We start from the raw sequence: 19,213 nt of genomic DNA on the forward strand, positions 1-19,213 counted from the left end.
TGAGGAGCTAGGAGCTAGGCGCCGGCGGGGGAGAGAGAGAGAGAGAGAGAGAGAGAGAGAGAGATTTGTTTATCAACATCTACAAAAGACCAAAAGGTCTATGAGTCTGAAAAGAAACCAGATATAATGAAACCTAAGGGTGATACCTGTGAAATGGGCACCCCTACCCAAGGCTGATGCTTATGACAAGAAATAAAAGTAGTGCATTTGGCTATCGCTGTGAGAGAAATCCACAAAGGGGGAGCAAATAGGCCCAGGCAAAGAAAGGGAGCAGGAGAAGAGACATGAGGAGCTAGGAGCTAGGCGCAGGCGGGGGAGAGAGAGAGAGAGAGAGAGAGAGAGAGAATGCTGGTGTTGCTCAGCTTGTCCCGGTCCATGCCTCCTCCTCTGCAGTCTCTGTGATGTGGCCCGCTATCTGTCAAGTGCTATCATCAGTCTGGTGGTCTGTTTCCCCATGTCGAAAGAGAGGATTTGTTTGCGGCCCTCATGTGAGTGTCCTTTCGGAGTCGGATTAGGGGATTTGTGTCCTCTGGCTCTATTGTGTATCTGTGTGCACCTGATCCCAAGCTGTGCCTGGCTTGGGTCACCGGAGAAAAAATCCACGATGTTGCTTTGATTTGCTCGGCAAGTCCCTCACGTGCTCTCCTGTATGCTCATATGAGCTGATCTTTGTATCTATAGGCCTCAAGAAGGAAAACATCCACCCACCTTAGATATGTATGTGCCAGGAACTCTCTGAGTAGGCCATAACCGGTACTGAAAAGACTGGTCCAGTCCACGGATCTCGTAGTATACAAGGCATTTGAAAGCCTGGTGATCCTCTATCTCAGTGTCTTGCATATCACATAAAATGCAGATCCGTCTTTCACGGGGGATGCCCTCTTCTTGTCTTGTCTCAACCTGTGGCCTATGTGAAGATACTTGAAACTGACCCATCGTGTCCTCAATGCATGTGGGAGATGATTTGGGTGTAGCCCAACGGTTCGAGGAACACCCCCTTTGAGATCCATTATCATTGATCTGTGTAGAAGCTGAGTCTCACCGAAAGCTCAGTTAGTGCTAACCAGGTTTTGAATGTGTATAGCTGCAAGAGATCTCCTTTTATGACCTGGTTCACTTCCTGACGTGCAAGCGGAATGGATTGAGCCTTAAAGAGTATACTGAAATGGTGGCAATCTGTCCATCTGTAGCCATTGGTCTGCAAACGATCTATGTGCCTGAGCATACCAACTCCTCTGGTCCCCCTCCGTCTCCGATGTCATAGATTAAGTTAGGGGTAGCCATGGCCCAAATGCAACTATTTAAATCGACCAATTGTACATTGCAGAGACAAAGTAAAGGAGGTAGTTAGGTAGAGAGCACATGCTACAACTATTGTCTGTAGTGATGTATAATACGAGGTGCAAGTTATAGATATATGACTTTCTATGCGTGAAGAGTTTACAACAGCAATTGTTATCATTAAAAAAAAAAAAGTCAATCGTATATATACTGATATAATAATCATATGCAGGGTTTCCAAAATATGGTTAAGAACATTTGCAACGAGATGCATGTTATGCAGCGTTGCCAAAGCTCACGTGGAGAGTGGTGTGCCTGCCTGCATATTTTGGGCTGCAGTCTACTCGGTCAAGCTAGGACTAGTGTTAAAATTTTTTCAAAAGAGCATCAAGTGAGGGAAGCCATTCACTATTTTTACAGGTGTGTGTTTGGATACCCTTTTTGTTTCCTATGCATCCCCTTCTTTAGTGTTTTTTATTATTAGTATTTATACATTTTTGGGGCTCTCTTATATTTTAAAACCAGCTGCTATTCAGTTGTCTGCCCTGTAATTGGATGTTGTACTCTTTTGTCTGTTTTACTCTTATTCAACATATGTGTTAGAGTGTCCGGCTCTGTCCACCCTTCGTATTTGTGTCAGTCTTTAATCATGCCCAGGGCTTAGTCATTGAAGTCAGTTGGGGTTTAAAATGTGCGGATAACATTGCTTCACTTGGGCTCAACAAGCGACTTCTTATGTTCCAGTTTAGACATTGGCAGACACTAGGTCCAACTATCAAGATTATCAAAGCCTGTCACAAATCCCTTCTGATGGCTACACTTCTCTGCTGACTGCAATCCATTTGCTGTTAATACTCAGCCATCTCTCGCAATGTTCCTTCTGCTGTCTGCCATCCATCTTTTGCTGATCGCCACCTCTTTCCTATCTGATGTGGTCTTCCAATGCTGCATGTGCGACTAATTGTGATCTATTTTCTTATTTGGTGGATTAATCTCTTTGGTGCCTAGCTTGCTGTTCATTGATGCTTGGCTCAGGTATGTAGGCCAAGCAGGTTGCTGCCCATTTGGCCTATTGCCTCTTACGAGAAAGTGGTGCTGCATCTCATTTGCTACTCTGTAAGTCAGACAGATTCTTCTTCCTACTGTGCTTCAGTGGCCAAAAATAGTCTGCAAGTGTTGCCGGATAGGAAATCTTAGTAAGCTTGATTTCAGCTCATTGAGTCTATTTGTAGATATTCTACACGAGAGTGGGATTAAGATGTGATAACCTCTTGAAGTGGTAAAAAGAGAAGCTCATAAAATTGGATGACGGTTGGTCTTGTTGGCAAAAGAACTAGAGAAAGAATCGAAATGCTACATATGCAAGGAAGATCTTGTAGTACATGGATACTTCAAGACAAAAGACAATGACATTACTTAGCTAAAGACCAGTGAAGGTCGACACTGAATCAACATGAGCTAGAGGAGCAACATTGACAAAGCTGGAGGCCATGAACTCTATCAGGTTTCCATAATTAGCCAAAGGCAGAAAATAATTATTTTGAAGAAGCTGACATGGAGGCGAAGTCTGTCACATCCCTGCCTGCAAAGAAGTGATGAAGGGAGTGGGTTTTTTTGGGGGGAGGGGGGTGGGGGGGGCACCCTAGGTTCTCAATTAGGAGTGAGGACCTGCTGTGATAAGGAGAGAGGGGCTTCCCAAGGTGAGATGGGAGGCCAAGATGTTGGTAGCCTTTGTATACCAACAACCTCGTGAGGGTGAGGGTGAGGGAGAGTGCGAGTGTGTGTGTGAGTGAGGGCGAGCAGGAGGATTATGGGAAGGCAAATAGCCTCAAGGGCAGGGAAGAGGATGTCTGCTGAGAGAAAATGCAAAGAGGAATCTAGGAACAGCGGTGAAAAGCAGTATGGGCAAGGGACAAGCGGAAATGGAGAGAAGAATGGGAGGAACAGAAGTCAATGGCAGTTGGGCAGGGCAGAGAATGTACGTCAGGTTCACAGTGCAGACGGGACAGTATGAGCATGAAAATTGGGAGGACAAGGGTGAAGAACATTATGGGTAGGCGGACAGGATCAGGGAGGATCAGAGGGCAAAAGGAAGGAGTACAGGTAGGATTGCAGGTGTACTTCAAATGATGGCGAGAAGCAGCAACTTTGATTACATGTAGTTTTCATTAGCATGGATCATGGTTACCAGGGAAGGGAACTTCCCATGCAAGAACAAAAGTGTTTCAGGATTCGGGAATGTGGAAGGGGGAATGGGAACGCCATGTCCTATGTCACATCATGAAATTGCATGGAAATATACCAGAACTCGAAAAGAGAATCATTTTTCGCAGCTCTAAACTTTCAGTTGATCTCAAACCTTTAAAAACACAAAAATCCATAGGAAACTGAATGGTACATTGATGAAGATGTTTGCAATGTGCATGATGCCATAGAGGTGCAAAATGCAGCAAAATTTCTGCAAAATTTGCAGCAAAAAGGAGGGAGGGTTGGGGTCAAGGCGGGGGGCGCTGAGTAGCGAAAACTTAGAGCAGTGGGCACTAGGGCAGAGAGGAGGGGCTGAGAAGGAGGCTGATCGGAGTAAGGGTGGGCGGAGTGCAGGGGCTGAGAGTAGAGGCTGTGATAAGGGGGCTGAGAAGAGGAGACGAAGAGGAAAGGCTGACAGGAGGGGGCTGAGAGGAGTAAGGGACCAGGATTGGTGACAGAGGCTGAGAGGATTTCAAGGTAGAAAGAAAGAAAGTTTAATAAAGTCTTCGGAAGCCCGATGGGTCTATGAGACTGTGAAAAACCTGATACAATGAGCTGTGGTAGTGGAGCTACTAAACGAGCATCCACACCAATGCAGAATGCAAGAAATGCAAAATGGTACTACTAAGTCCTAAGTACAACATAATACAACATAGTCATGTCGATAGTCAACTATATATCAATCTCAGCATCATCATCAACATCATCATAATCATAATCATCATCATCATCAGCAGGACATCAGAATGGATGAGGTAGTGGAGGCATGAGGTCAGCAATAGAGAGGAGGGCTGGAGCAACAAAAAACGGTAGCACTTTGCGGCAGTCTGGGGGCATCAGGTAGGCACATAATCCAGATCGTCAGGAAATGGGGCTCTCTGGAGTTTCGGGCCCAAAAAATGTTCCAAGAATTTTGAATTGCCTTCCAAAACACATACGCCATTCTAGACCTTCCGGAAGGGGGAACAGTGTTCCGTGGCAACTATGACATGGATAGGGATATAGCATTTACTCAGTGCTGTACAAAAGTGAAATTAGCAGTTTAGATACTTTTATAGCCATGGCTGCATGCTTGATTTTTGAATGTTTGGACTTCAGGAGTGAAGTAAAATACAAAAGCATTGTTCATGTAATTTGATAAGAGTTCATCATAAGCAACATAATTTTTGATGTCTTCTGTGTTATATCATCAGGTTAGTGTTTGACATGGCTGTAAATGATGTTTATTTTGCAATCTGGAAGAGCTAAGCAAGACTAGCATGTAAGGAGTTATTCTTTCATGAAGAGAAGGCTTTATCCTTACTTGTGGACTATATATTCCCATCAAGGCTTAACAAGGGCAGCCACATTAGACCCATTTAACTGTCACCAAGACTAGATTGACTAATGAGTAAATGCATTTTGGTTTGGTTGAATCTTGCACAACAAACATATTTGGTTTGTTCTATGAAGATTAGACATGTGAAAGGTAGTCGGGCCATAACTTCTGGGTACAATTTTTAGCATGGTTGTACAAGTCTTTAGGTACGTAGCATTCGACGCGCCTTAGAAGGGTCAAGTTGGTTTTTAAGGATTAACAAAAAAGGTGCTGAAGGACACTTCGTACCATATGATGTGTTTTGGAAGGCTTTGAATGCTGTGAATGGCACCTTATGATGAGGTGTGTGCTTTGAATCAACCATGGTTTGTAGCCAAGGAACCCTTTCTCTAATGAATAGCCTCTGGCCCAGAAAGGCTGTAACAGAATGACACCCATGGCAAAATTGTCTGTCTTATGTGTAGTCTACGTATCTTCAGTATTCCACACATCTGCTGCTATTTCCTTGAGGTTTTTGCAGTGATTGTAGACATGATTTTCCTTTTTCAATCTTTGGCATGTCCCTAAGCTATGCCTCTCTACCGCAGAGTAGCCTCTGCAGTTGGGCAGGAAAGGGAATCCGTGCAGACACTCCTCTTGCAGACTGGAATGCAGACAAGTTTTCCAGGTAAGACAATGTGAAGATTAAGCTGTTGACTAAAACAATTGGTGGCTTTCTTTTCCTTGGACAGTATGAAGACAACTGCACGAATTGGAATCAGAGATTTACACACTTGAAATTTTAGTGTTTTAGAAAGGCGTATTGTTTGGTCCAACATCATGTCATTGTACTGCTAAATTTACAGTTGTTGGTTGTTTCTCTCTTTTTGCATACTGGCTTTGTGTGGATGGACTATATATATATATATATATATATGAACAAATATCAAGTTCCAAACATGTTTTCTCTCCATAATGTGTAGACCTTTGGTGGAATCAAAGCCAACAATTGTAGCATTTCCTTCTCAACTATCTTTGTGTCTTATGATAATGTTGGGTGCATTTGACAGGTGATAACTTGTCTCTGTTGAACGTTATTCTACAAAGATGTTGGAACTTGGAAATGATGAAAATGCTGATTTGACTGTGGCTGATTCTGTATTTCTGTTGTTTACGGGGAAAATTGGTTTTGTCTGTACCTGCCCTTTCATCATACATTGAGAGTATAGCATTCTGTTCTTGCATTCTTTGTCATTTTCAGCTTGCATATTTGATGAAGAGAAATGCCTGCTTCACTATATACGGTTGTTTTTACTGTTTGTCTTTGACCAAAAGGTTTGGGTATTATTTCGGAGGCCTATTCAATAGAGGAAGCCATTCATTGATGGCCTTTTGTCTTTTCTCAGATCGAAGATTTTTGTACGTACTTGTTCAGGTGGATAATCAAATTGTCATGGTTATTTAAGTGTGTGAGTATGTCACTCTGGTAGTATAAGACGAAGTCATTAAAAATACCAATTCATTACCAGGACAAGCTTATTGTTTGAGATGAGTTGGTGCCATTGAGCATGCGCTTGCAACATAGCTGCACTTCCTTGGCTGCATTGGTAACCAATCGAATATTAGTTGATAAGACTTTCAACTAATAGTTAGGCAACACCCTCTTACAGTGGTTTATTGCAATTTACTGAATTATAGTTGATTATACCTTGATAAAGCAAGGTTGCCACTGATTGTTCAGGGTGCGAAGGATTTCTTGGTGCACATATATTATTTTACTCACTGTCCCAACGTGCAAGTATATTACTCACATATATTATTATTCTTGGTGCAATAAACCTATGATTTTACGATGCTTTACACAAAGATTGAGCTGGAAGACCTGAAGTTTAGAATTAAAAAGCTAGTGGCTGAAGTTTTCAAGCTGAGATTTGACAAAGATAGATGCAAAGTGCTAAAAGTTGAGTAAACAGCCTTATGCTTTGACTTTTTGTGGCTAAAAAATAAAGATCATGACATAGGTTCTAAAAAGAAAAGATACACAAAGGTAGTAAGTGTAGAAGATGTTTGCTCTTGGATAGATTTTCTTTTAGATAATCTTTACATCACAATAGGTGATTCTTTGTTTCAACAAGTTATAGGAATCCCCATGGGCACTAATTGTGCCGTCTTTTTAGCAAACTTTTATCTTTTCACTTATGAAATTGAGTTTATGCAACGTCTTATTTCTATCAATACCTGCCCTATCATTTTACATAAGCTTAGTCAAGTTAGGCGTTTTATAGATGATTTATTTGTACCTTATGTTCCTAACTTTCAAGTCTTTATGTACAAAGACGCTAGAGCTTTTGGAGAAGGAATCTATCCTGGTGACTCTTGTGAACTGAACTGCACTTCAAGAGGGGATTCTTATATTTTCTTAGATCTTAGAATTTCTCAATCTACCATAGGATTAGAGGTTGATATATACGATAAACGTGAACAACCTGAATATAGTGGTTTACACATTATAAAAATGCCTCACATTGACTCAAACATTTCTGATTTGGCAAAATATGGAGTCATTTCTTCCCAATTCCATAGATTTTCCCGCCTTTGTACAACTAAGGAGGCTTTTATCACTCAATGTAGTAATTTGATCACTTTACTATTACACAAGAGGTATAATCCAAGGAAAATAATGAAAAAAGTTCGCACATTCTTAGATATGAAGTCTTTTTTCTATGGTGTTTCGGCCTTAGGCTTGTTTAGAATGATTGAACATAAGCTGAAAACAAAAAGCGGGGAGCTGAATAGCCCGTTTTTCTTTTAGTTTCTAAAGAGAGTTTGTTTGAGTATACTTGTGCTTTCTAAGTTAGAAATTTATTTTTGCCTCTTTGCAGAAACGAGACATAAGTGTAAAGTGCCATTTAACTTTTTATGTTTTAAATAAGAGAGAGAGAGAGAGAGAGAGAGAGAGAGAGTTTCTAGTTTTTTGGAAGTTTTTGTTTCTTGACTTGCTTGTTTATTTTTGCTTAAGTCACCTGCTTCGTTTCTTCTTTATTTCTTGTTTTCATTCTCTATTGTTTATTTGACGTATTTTAGTAAGCACTGTGTTTGCCCAAGAGACTCTGCGGGTCTTTAGAAACCCAGTATAGCTGCTTATGCTTGGGCACTGATGACGACATAAGTGTTGCTTTGCTTGCTTAGTATGTCTTCCTTTTGCTTTTCATAAAAGTTTTTGTTTACCTCTTTTTTCTTCTCTTTCATTTTCTCTCTCTTTTTTTTTTTTTTCTTTTGTAGATTTTTGATCTTTAGAACGACAAAATTTCTAAATTTGTATGATTGGACTTATTTTGGTCTTACAAAGGTATATATAAACTTTAAAGCTCTGACCCAAAGAATTACAGATCACTATAGGTCATAGAGGCTAGAGCATATAAAATGCAAAATACAAGAAAAGGAGGCCATACCTTAATACAAAATAGGACTCGAGACTCTCGAGTCAAGGACATGGTATAAAAAAAATGAGTGTCATGCCTGCCACCTAATGGTCTGAAGGTGGCATAATATCAGAGGCCTCTCCCTCATCATGTTGAGCCTCATCATCGTGGACCTGGGAGCTATCATCCTCAGGCTTAGGAGCATCCTTTGCTTCATCACTATTGGATTTGGAGTCCCCATCTGGTCGAAATCCAAGGGGTACTTGACAATGTCATCCACCTCATTTTACCACTCAGATTTTGAATCCAAGTCAATGCCTCTTGGAGGAGCCATTGAGTGGGCTGAGAGGGTAGGAAGGGCCTGAGTGGATGAGGAGATGGAGAAAATGGGCTGAGAGAGGAGATGGAGAGCACTCAGCAGGGGCTGAGAGGAGAGGAAGGGGATGAGAGAGAAGATGGAGAGAAGGGGCTGAGACTTGAGAGAGGAGATGGAGAGAAGGGGCTGAGAGGAGAGGAAGGGGCTGAGTGGGTGAGTAGAGAGCTTAGAAGGGAGTGGAAGAGGCTGAGGCCCGAGATCTTAGAGAGGGGGCTGAGTGAGCTGAGTGCTTGAGAGAGGGGGCTGAGAGTCTGAGTGGAAAGGGGTGGAGAGTGGTTGGAGAGGGCTTAGAGCCCCCCGTCGGCGCCAAAACGGCGCTCCCGCGCAGCCCTTAACCCGGAACTCCAGAGACCCAGCCCGTAACACGTTTTGGCCGCATTCCCGTAACGTTTGGGAACGTTTCCCAGGCGTTCCTACTTCTAGAAACGTTCGTAGATGTTCCGAGACGTTCCCGCATTGCCATCCACCTGGGAACGACATTAAGACGTTCTAGGAAGACCGAATGCCATTCCCTGGTAACTATGGAACTTGGCTCTAGTTTCCACTTTTGTATTGCAGATAAAGTGAACACTGAGCAGCATGCCTGAAATTTTCTTTCGACAGCCTACATCACTTTCATTTACCCAAATCCTTTAAGTGGGTCAGGTACAAAGGAGTGGAAATGCAACTATTGTAGAGCCCCTTTCACGAGCTCAGGGGGAGTACGGGAACCTAATAAATCGGTGGAGGCCAATCACACTTTTGGGCATTCCATATTAAATTGTAGAAAAAGCAATCAGCCTTGGTTTACAGTCTCTACTTCTTGACTCGGTGCATGACATAGAGACTAGTTTTGTGCGTTGGCCAATCATCTTTGATAATATCTCTTCATTTTGGGAGGCCTTGGAGTGGGCTAGACAGAGTGGCCAGGATCGTGCTATTCTTCTATTTAGATTTCAAGAAAGCATACGACAAAGTACGCTGCTTTTCCTAATCGTAATAAGAGGTCTGTCCTCTCTTGACAGATCAGTCCACAGCCAACTTCTAGCAGAAATATTAGAGAAGAAAGATTTCAGATTTCCAGAGGGATGCTCCTTTATTATATCTATTGATAGAGGCTACGAGACTTTTGCTCAGCTCTCAGGCAGACCTCGTTGGCTAGAGATTCCCCCTCGTTTTTCAAGATGAGATTGATAGGCAGATAATTATGTGGAATGATTCCATTGTGGATGAGAGTGGTAGACCTCTTGGTTCCTTGGCATATATGTAATGGTTGAGGTGGGGGGAGGTTCTGCTTCTTCTTTGGCCTCTTGGAAGGTTTTCAAAGATCTAGTCACCGTAGAGGGAATGGTAGGAGGATTGCCTAGAAAATGCAGCCATGCCTCTAGACTGGGCCTATATTGATGGAGACAACATAGATGTATCAGATCGATGGGTGGTTTCCAAGCGCATGGGTCCATCTTTAGGTAATAGGTCTCTTTGGGAGAGGATACTCTGGTCTTTGGTGTCCAGTCTTGAGACAACTTGGGCGGATCCCCTCATTTGGATGTGGTTTTTAATGCAGACCTAAAGCCAGAGTCATGGGCTTTGTTGAGTAGTGGTATTTTTCTTTTGGCTAGTATGTAGACCCTTGTGTAGAGGATATCCCTATTGTTCCTTCGAGACTTTGGCTTTTGGGGGTGCTCCCTGTTTCTTCAATTGGATCTAGGCGAGTGGGAATGCATTGTGGTAGACAACCACATCACGGGTCTTCCCTATTTGGCCTACAACAAGTATTGCTAGGAGATTTCAGATTACTGCAAGAGGTTGGAGACTTTCCAGAGCTCATCATTGGGACAATTTTCTTATCTCCTTTAGTGCTAGCCTTCGTCATGGCTGAGTCTGCCCTTCACCTTCGGAATGCCGTCAAAAACTCAGTACGAAGACTTTGTATAAATGGATGCTCAAGTATGTGTGGGTGTGTGGATTTGTATGTGTGAGAGCATATTTTTATACTATGGTCTACACCCACTGTTGGGCGCTGATGACGTCAGTGGGGATGTCATAGTAGCTAGTCCCTGCTATGCATGATGGCGTTTATGGTTTTCAACCTTGTGAGTGACTATCATGAGATTGAAATTGCACTATGTTGTGTTTTTAGAGGATGAGTTTGGGAACGTTCCTGGATTCATCTAGGTATATAGAGGCTTTGGAAAACCCCGAGGAATAGAAAAGCCACTCTTTTTTTTTTTTTTGGGGTTACTATTCATGGAGGGATTGGAGTGAATGAGTGGAGGAGCATCTTTGGAGCTGATCCCTCTGCCCTTGGTGTTTTTTAACTTTTGAGTCTATTCAACACTGCCTTTGGGAGTGTAGATAGGCCAATTATCACTTGCATTGACATAGTGAAATTGCTATGCTGGTTTTTCCCTTCCCCTTCATGGATTCGTTGATGGTATCACTGCCTCTTCCAGACTCCTCTCATACCCAGACCAGAGTTCCCTCACGGCTTTTGTTCGTGAGGCTCTCTGACATAGAGAGCATCTCATAAGATCACAGAGACAGGGACGGGAGACCATATTAGACCCATCTCAGAGTGTGATCACGGATTTCTTCCAGCTTGAGCACACTGACCCCACGCTCACAGATAGCAGGCGAGACAGAGACCTCGAGACTGAGACGCGACATACTTGACAAAGGACAGATGCACATATCACGCTCACTGACATCTCATCTATGTTTAGACTTGGGATACAACCGACTGGGATTACTATGACACTTGTCAAGCGTAGAGTCACTGATTTCTGATCACGACCGGTCACACTTCCAAACGATTAGCACATGGTTTTTACCTGCACAACCTGTCCATCACTAGGATTGCCTTGATGCTTCACGCTGCATGTGTGCTATATTGTATTGTATCTATTATGGTGACATTGATGATCATGACATTGACTATGTCTTGCATAGTTCTCTACCATGGGTTAGGATGCTCGTTAGTACCTTCACCCTTTTGGTCCATTGTATCAGATTTTCTATCAGTCTCATAGACCCATCGGTCTTTAGTAAACTTTCTTTCTTTCTTCATTACTTGGGGTTCCGTTTCATGGCTCCGACTTTAGTGGGCCTCATATCTTTTATGAGAATTAGGACTTCTCTTGCGCTACCTTTGGGAGTGTAGATAGGCCATGATTACTTGGTCTCGTCCCAGCGCCTGGATAGATTGATTGATTGATATAATATGATTATGATTATTATGATTATGATTCTGTTAGCATAGATTAGTAGTCAGCAAGGGTCCTAGCGTACCCTTTGCTTCAGCCCATTGAGGCTTGTATGAGTTCGCTTTTCTGTGCGCTTTGTCCCATAGGCTCGCGAGGTCTCCCGTGGACGTTAATATATCTTTCTTTTCTTTCTTTCTTTCTTCCCCTTTCTTCATTACTTGGGGCTCTGTGGCCTAGCTCTCGCTACCTTTGGGAGTGTAGATAGGCCATGATCGTTTCGATTGAGATAGTGATCATGGCCTATTCAACACTTTGGGAGTGTAGATAGGCCATGATCACTTGGATGGAAGAGAGTAGAATTGCTTAGCAGGTTTTTCTCCTCCCCTTTCATCATTACTTGGGGTTCCATGGCCTAGCTCTTACTGACTCGGCCTCAAATAGGTTTTCCACTTCATATGATTCCTTCTTCTCGGTACACATGCATAGAGGCTATATAATTCCTTCTTCTCATCACACTTACTGGGACGTTTTAGGGAGCATCACTGCCTAACATGTTTGGAAATCCAGATGCATAGAGGCTATTGATGGCACTCAAGTCCACCCAGCTCATATATTGGCCATCATTTGGAGTGGAGAGACTGCCTTTTCTTTTCTGGGACCATCACATGTATGACGTGGTAATTACAGCCACAATCCTGGTTTTTATCTACTTTGTCATTTGTTTAGTCTCTTTGCGTGGTACTTTACCGTCGGCTTTTCATGCTTTGCATGATATATCTTTGCCTTGAGTTTCTTGTCTCCCGGCTGTTTCTCTCATACTAAATAGAAGTCTGTTTCACGCAAAAGAGAAGAAGAAGGTTTTGGAGCTGCACGAACTTTGTGAAGTTTAAAAGACATCGGCTTGTTATTGGGTACCTTTAAAGATTCAACACAGCTTATGAGCTGGAATTACCCCCTGATATGAAGGTACAGCTGTTTCCTCATGTAGATCTCCTAAAGGGTAGCTCACAACTGTCTGATTACAAGATCTGTTACTATATATTTCCCATGAACCAGAACCAGTCTGGAGTAAGGGAGGGACCCTCAGAAATAGGGTGGTCTGTGAATTTCTTATAAAATGAAGGACAGATCTAGTCATGACAACTCTTGGGAGAGTGTCTCATCTGTGTAGCGACAATTTACTTCCCTGTATAAGTTTTTTAATGGTGGGAGGAATGTTATGACCACAACGTCATAGCATGAGCTGGCATTACTGTTGGGGTAGGTTCAACTTTAACAGGGGTCAGTGTATGGATGCCCTTACGGGAAGGACACCGGATATATGAGGCGTTGGCTCATTTATGGGGATTCCTTGGGTTAGACCTTTGGGACCGAGAGCAGGCATATGCTTAGTTTGAACTAACACCTGGACCTGTGTATGGGACATGGGGTTTGTGGCTATGGATTCTTTATACTGGATGTGTGGCTGGGTGGTCAGCTCACCGAGTCCCCTAATTCGCTGTTCCTAATTTATGGGTGTTTTTCAAGATTTGGCATTAGTGTAGGGAGTGGAATACACCCAGGCTTGGGCCTAGGTATCCCTCACCGTGGGTGGCCATCTCAATGGATTAGCTTGATGTAAAGTGTCCATCTTTAAATGTTTAAGGCTCAAATAAGCAGGAAGGAAAAGCCTGCTCTAGTTCTTGATGAGGCTGGGCTAACACTGTTGCTTAGTTATCATGAGCTTACAGAGGCTTCATGCAAGGTCTCGCACAATGAGCCCAAAGAGGAAAGGACAATCTACAGGGTCATGTGTTAATGGGTTAATGGTATTTGCAGTATCTTTCTTGGAGCAATGAGGGAGATCATAGGTAGGTCTGTGTGTCGCGAGCATGCAGATGGTTGAAGTGACAACATAAGCATTGTGAAGTAGTAGAGCCTTAATGCTGTGGGTTAAGGATGTAACTGTGCGCATGATGCTCAAATTTTCTCTCTCATGGATGCTACTTGATTTGAAGGATCCAGCTTTGAAATTTGAAAGGCTCAACTAACAGGAAGACAAATTTCTCTCATAAGGCTGGGTTAGAGCTTGTTGCTTAGTCGTATTTCAGTATTACATGGTTATACTGCAAGTAAACAAAGTATATGAAAAGATGGATCTGAGGACCTAGGTGATTCATATGATGACTGTTCTTTTGCTTACGTTGCCCGAGTATCTGTGAATGCTGATGAACTAACGTTGGTATGTATAATGCGCATAGCACAGTTCTAGCATTATAAATTGCAGATTCCCAGGAGTCAAGAAGTTTGGATTAGCTAGAGCCTTCAACCAGAGGCCCTTTCATTACCCTATCATATGTTCTCACAGACTCCTAGTGGACATGTCTTGCTTTTGGCTTAGGCTTGGTATCCTGATTTCTGTTTATGGAACTACTTCCCAGACTACAGGACAAATATGCACTGTCTATCGTTTGCTATGGCCACAACGAGAATGTTGCAAACTGTATATATGGAATTTAATATAGGGTTAAACGTACCGATGCCAAAATAAATTTTATAAACAGTATGCAGTTAGAATGCTATGGAGTCTTAGGCTAGTGTTGGGAATTGTGTGATCAAGGGCTTGCTCTAGTAACAGTCATATGATCATGCGTATGTGTGATTGTGTGAGGCGCACTTAGTGCTATGAGGTGTTTGGCCCATGATACAGGTGATGATGTAGTACAAGGTTCCCTCTTGAGGAGGGGCCACTGATTTAGGAGTTCTCTCCTCTGATGTAGGAGAGGTGCCTATGATTCAGGCCACCCTCTCTCTCAAATCAAAGGAATGCACTCTTTGGTTTCCACTCCCTCTTTCCATGATGCACTTCTACTCTCCCATTCCCTAACATGTGGCATCAGAGCCTCCTTGAGGCTCTAGTCCATTCTAGCTCAAAATGCCACCTCATCATCTTCTTCTTCACTCTCCACTCTCTTCTTCATTTCTGCCCTCTTTCTCTCCAGAACTTGCATAGCTCCATTCTCCGTCCTCACACGACCATTTGCCAAGCCCTATGAGCTGAAGCTTCCTCGTCTTGGGGAGAATCTCTGGCCCGGTGGTTAAGGAATGCTTGCCTCTATTACGCGTGCTGACAAGATAACTACCCGGCCTCGGATACAGAGATCCACGAGAGCGCGCGTCCCGCCACCGCGGGAGACAAACCATCAGGAAGCTGGGTTATATAGAGCTTGCACATGTACTTGGAGCTTTGGTTCTGAGCAGTACTTGATTGCTCTTTTCCTACTATTTTGTTCTAGCTTTTTGCATTTTTAGCAATTAGCACTCAGCAAGGGCCTTAGTGAGCCCTTTGCTTCAGCCCACAGTGGCTTGTACCTTGTCTCATAGACTGCAAGGTCTCTTGAAGATGTTACATATATTTTGTATGGGTTAACGTATATTTTGTACCTTGTCTCATAGACTGCAAGGTCTCCTGAAGATGTTAAGACATCTTTCTTTCTTTCTTTCTTTCTCATACTTATAAGTTGAATTTGAAAATTAAGTTCTTTGAACTTAAGATGGATGAAGACATTGTTGCAGCTCATGTTAACACTATGAGGAGTCTTATGACACGATTTGTCTCAATCAACTCTCCAGTCACTGAAGATGATGCAATGGTTGTGCTCTTGACGAGTATGCCTCAGGATTTTGACTATGTTGTGACTACTTTGAAGAATCTTCCCCAACTAACACTAGAGGGCATCATCAGTGCTCTATAAGAAGAAGAGAGAAACAAAACTTCAAGGAAGGTAGAAGATCAAACTCAAGTACTTGCAGTAAAGTTTTCATCAAAGGGCAAGTACAAAGCAAGCAAGCATTGTGGAAAGACCAATCATCTTGAAAAAGATTGCCATTAGATCAATCCTTGCACTTATTGTAGTAAAAACAATTACTCTGAGAAGTTTTGCAATGAAAAGAAGAAAGACATGGCAAATCTGGTTGAAAGAAAGAACTCCATCAGCAAATGAAGTAACAAACTTTGTGGTAGAAGAAAATAAAGATTTTATCCTTTAAGGTTCAATATCTTAGAGCTTTTATCATCACTTGGTCATGTAGTCAATTTTGAGGTTCTCTGCCTGGAGTAGTACTCCAAAAAAAATGTTATGTGTTTTGTCCTTATAGTCTTTGTAAATCACCTCTAGTCACCATATGATGTAGGCCATGTGATATGTGTTTGCCTCCATGATGCCTCTTGCAGACATGAGAAACTAGGTCCACAAAAAGGCCTAAGATTAATCCTTGTACATGCAAGAGAGGTAACCATTTGGGGCCCGGGGGGGGGGGGGGGATCTATCCCATTTTGTAAGCCTTGACCCTTGGGCACCTTTGCTAGCATGAGATCCTAATTCCTAGCCATAGATTTATCCTTGACCACCATGAGATGGCCTGTGAAACTATGTGACTAGATGTATCCTTGACATAGCATGAGGCAAACCCTTGAGGGGGGTATGTTGGGAATTGTGTGATCAAGGGCTTGCTCTAGTAGCAGTCATATGATCATGTGTGTGTGTGAGAGAGAGAGAGAGATTGTGTGAAGCACACTTAGTGCTATGAGGTGTTCTGGACCATGACATAGGTGATGATGCAGTACAAGTTTCCCTCTTGAGGAGGTGCCACTGATTATCTCCTTTGATGTAAGAGAGGTGGCTATGACTTAGGCCACCCTCTCTCTCTTTCTATAAAATGATAGGCTTCCCTCTCAAATCAAAGGAATGCACTTTTTGGTTCCCACTCCCTCTTTCCATGATGCACTTCTACTCTCCCATTCCCCAACAGGTAGCATGTCAAAATTTCAGTGGGTTTTTCTTATTCCAGGGGATTTGAGTTTCCTCATAGTTAAGGAATGAAAGTAGCTTGTCAGCATACTAACTGGTTCATATTCATATGTAGAGGTTAAGGTGTTTTTTTCCGTGGGTCTTGTTTATTCAATTTTCTGACACTTGATTTTCCTGATGTGCACCTATCCTTTTCAGTTCATGGATCAGCTGCTTCTTGGAAACTTCAGTATTATGAATGGGTTATGCAGATCTTTGAGCAAAATAACATAAGCGAAGGTGCTTGTCAGTTTGCTCATGCTGCTCTTGGGGAAGTGGATGAAGCTGTCAAAATACTTGGTCCAGAGGTTCTTGAAGCATCAAGTACAGATTCTGTCGCATTAGTGATCAAAGGCAGATTGTGGGCCAATATTTTTAAGTTCTCTTTAGACCTGAAGTTGTACAGGGAGGCATACTGTGCTATCACTTCAAACCCTGATAGTGAAAGCAAGTACATATGTCTACGCAGGTTCCTGATTGTTCTTTGTGAACATAGGGCTACTGAGGTATGTTAATTGTTTTCACTGAACTCATGCATTCAGTAGGGTTTGAATTATGTTGCATACTTCTGCCACATCTCTTATATAGCTGTTAAATATGCAAAACTGTGTACACAGGTTTTGTGTGGGTCTGAACTACCTTATGCAGGGATGTTGGAGAGAGTAGAACAAGAGCTAGTATTGAAGGTATGTAGGCCTCTTGAGTGTCAGGATCCATATATCTGTGGCTCTCTGAATTGCTTGATTGTCATTCTACATCTGAAACATTGTGCAAGAAGGAATGACTTTAGGTCTGCTACACAACTTGGGTCGATAATGGTTGCGGATGCTAAAATTATGATGTGGTATCTATGTGCTTGATTCAATATCAAATATGTGGAAATATTGATTTCAAAAGGTGGCTGCTTGATTGAATTGCACTTCAGTCTCCTTTATTTCCTTGTTTTCTGTTTAACTTTACCCCTTTTATCGCAGTTGAAAAATTTCAATGCCTGTGTTAACACTGAACAGGCGGACTACTCTGACATCTCTGCAAACCCAAACCCATTCAAGCTTCTCTATTCCTTTCACATGCAACGTAACAATTGGCGACGTTCAGCCTTGTACATGTATCTATATGCTCTTCGGATGAGAGATACGGGTCTATCAAAAGCTCATTTACCGGTAAAGTTTGTGCTGCAAGAACAGCTCTATGGACTGGCCGCTGCAATCAACGCTTTACACCTTGTGGACCCTATGTATGCATGGCTTGATACTCAGTCTGACATATTTGGAAGTCTCAGCTATAGATCATCTTCAAAACGTTTACGAGTCTATGCAGAGAATGATGGTATGCTGCATGCTTATTATGGTTTAAAAGTAATTATCTTTAAAATTGAAATTATATTTGAAAAGTAAAATTTTAAAGAGAGACGTGCGCTCAATCTGGGTTCCCCATTAATGTTTAACTGGTATGTCTTGTATATCAGCTAGCTGTTTGGCACAGAAAAGCAGGTTTAAACCTGTCGATCTTCAGGAATTAGAAAAGGATTATACAATGACATCGGCCCAGCTGCTTCTCATTGAGTCAAATGTGCGAATAAATCTTCAAGGTATACTGGAAATTATGTTTCTAAAGTCTTGTGGATGCCCTTTTGTGCTGCTTTGTGCTGACAAAACAATGTTTCTACACTTGACTTGGGGACAGGAGGTGACTTGTCACCATCGGATGTACTCTCACTGCTCGTGCAATCTGGCCTTTATGAGATGGCTTTCACTGTCCTTTTCCACTTTTGGGAAGATTCATCTTTAAAGAGGTGTGTCTTGGTTTTTGGAATTGACCATTCTGAACATTCCATGGAGTATCTGCTATCCTGGCATTTCTTTCCTTGTTTCCACCTCTATGGCCCAAAAAGAAAAAGATGAAAGAAAAATGCACTACCCACCCCTACATTGGAAAGGAAGGAGACAATGTAAAATCCTTACCATGACCTTGCCCTTACCATGGCCTTGTGCTTTGCTCGTCTTTCTGTTTCCCCTTTTCCCAAATGAAGCAGGCTTCAAGCTTTTGACATGCTTCTTACAAATCACCTTGTGCAACTTTATTGCCAATGAATGCCTTTTCCAGCAAGTTGGAGCAGATCTTTCGAATCATGGCAGAAAGGTGCTCGTCATCGCAGTTGGACAATGCACTTCAGAGCTCGTCGACAAGGTGCCCATGAACCCTCCAAGTTCAAAATCAAACCACTGAAATGCTTTGTGAATCTATCTATTTTAAGATTGTATTGTTGAAACGTGTACAAACAAAATAATGCAAACCTTATAGTTTCCTTGATTCCAATTGATACCATTTTTTTTTTGGTTGTAGCACAAAATCTTTCTTACTCATTTTTTTTTTGGTTGTAGCACAAAATCTTTCTTACTCATTTTTTTTTTGGTTGTAGCACAAAATCTTTCTTACTCATTTTTTAACAATGGATGTTGTTTTTAGAGAGTAAAGATATATCAATAACATAAACCTGCTTGACATAGAATGAATGAATTCAAAAGAATTGTGAAAGCTGTAGGTGTGATCAAAGATAGCTAGAGAGCATGGCCCTT

At 42.2% G+C, this 19,213-nt stretch overlaps 1 protein-coding gene across 2 annotated transcripts in view; it reads left to right on the forward strand.

The window, feature by feature from the left end:
• The window catches only part of SAR1 (SUPPRESSOR OF AUXIN RESISTANCE1), a 171,878-nt gene that overhangs the window by 104,644 nt on the left and 48,021 nt on the right, over positions 1-19,213 (forward strand). Inside the window, exons 15-22 of one of the 2 annotated variants that reach the window (XM_087375403.1) lie at positions 1,514-1,701; positions 5,434-5,513; positions 16,794-17,140; positions 17,252-17,320; positions 17,609-17,963; positions 18,103-18,225; positions 18,321-18,429; positions 18,741-18,824. In XM_087375403.1, coding sequence (XP_087231529.1) covers positions 1,514-1,701; positions 5,434-5,513; positions 16,794-17,140; positions 17,252-17,320; positions 17,609-17,963; positions 18,103-18,225; positions 18,321-18,429; positions 18,741-18,824 — 1,355 coding nt within the window. The remainder of the gene's footprint in view (positions 1-1,513; positions 1,702-5,433; positions 5,514-16,793; positions 17,141-17,251; positions 17,321-17,608; positions 17,964-18,102; positions 18,226-18,320; positions 18,430-18,740; positions 18,825-19,213) is intronic. The other variant, XM_087375404.1, reaches the window with a different exon arrangement.

This window comes from Dipteris shenzhenensis, chromosome 6 (genome assembly GCF_047967505.1).
Source record: "Dipteris shenzhenensis isolate YYH24624 ecotype China chromosome 6, Dip_SZ_1.0, whole genome shotgun sequence".
Lineage (NCBI taxonomy): Eukaryota > Viridiplantae > Streptophyta > Polypodiopsida > Gleicheniales > Dipteridaceae > Dipteris > Dipteris shenzhenensis.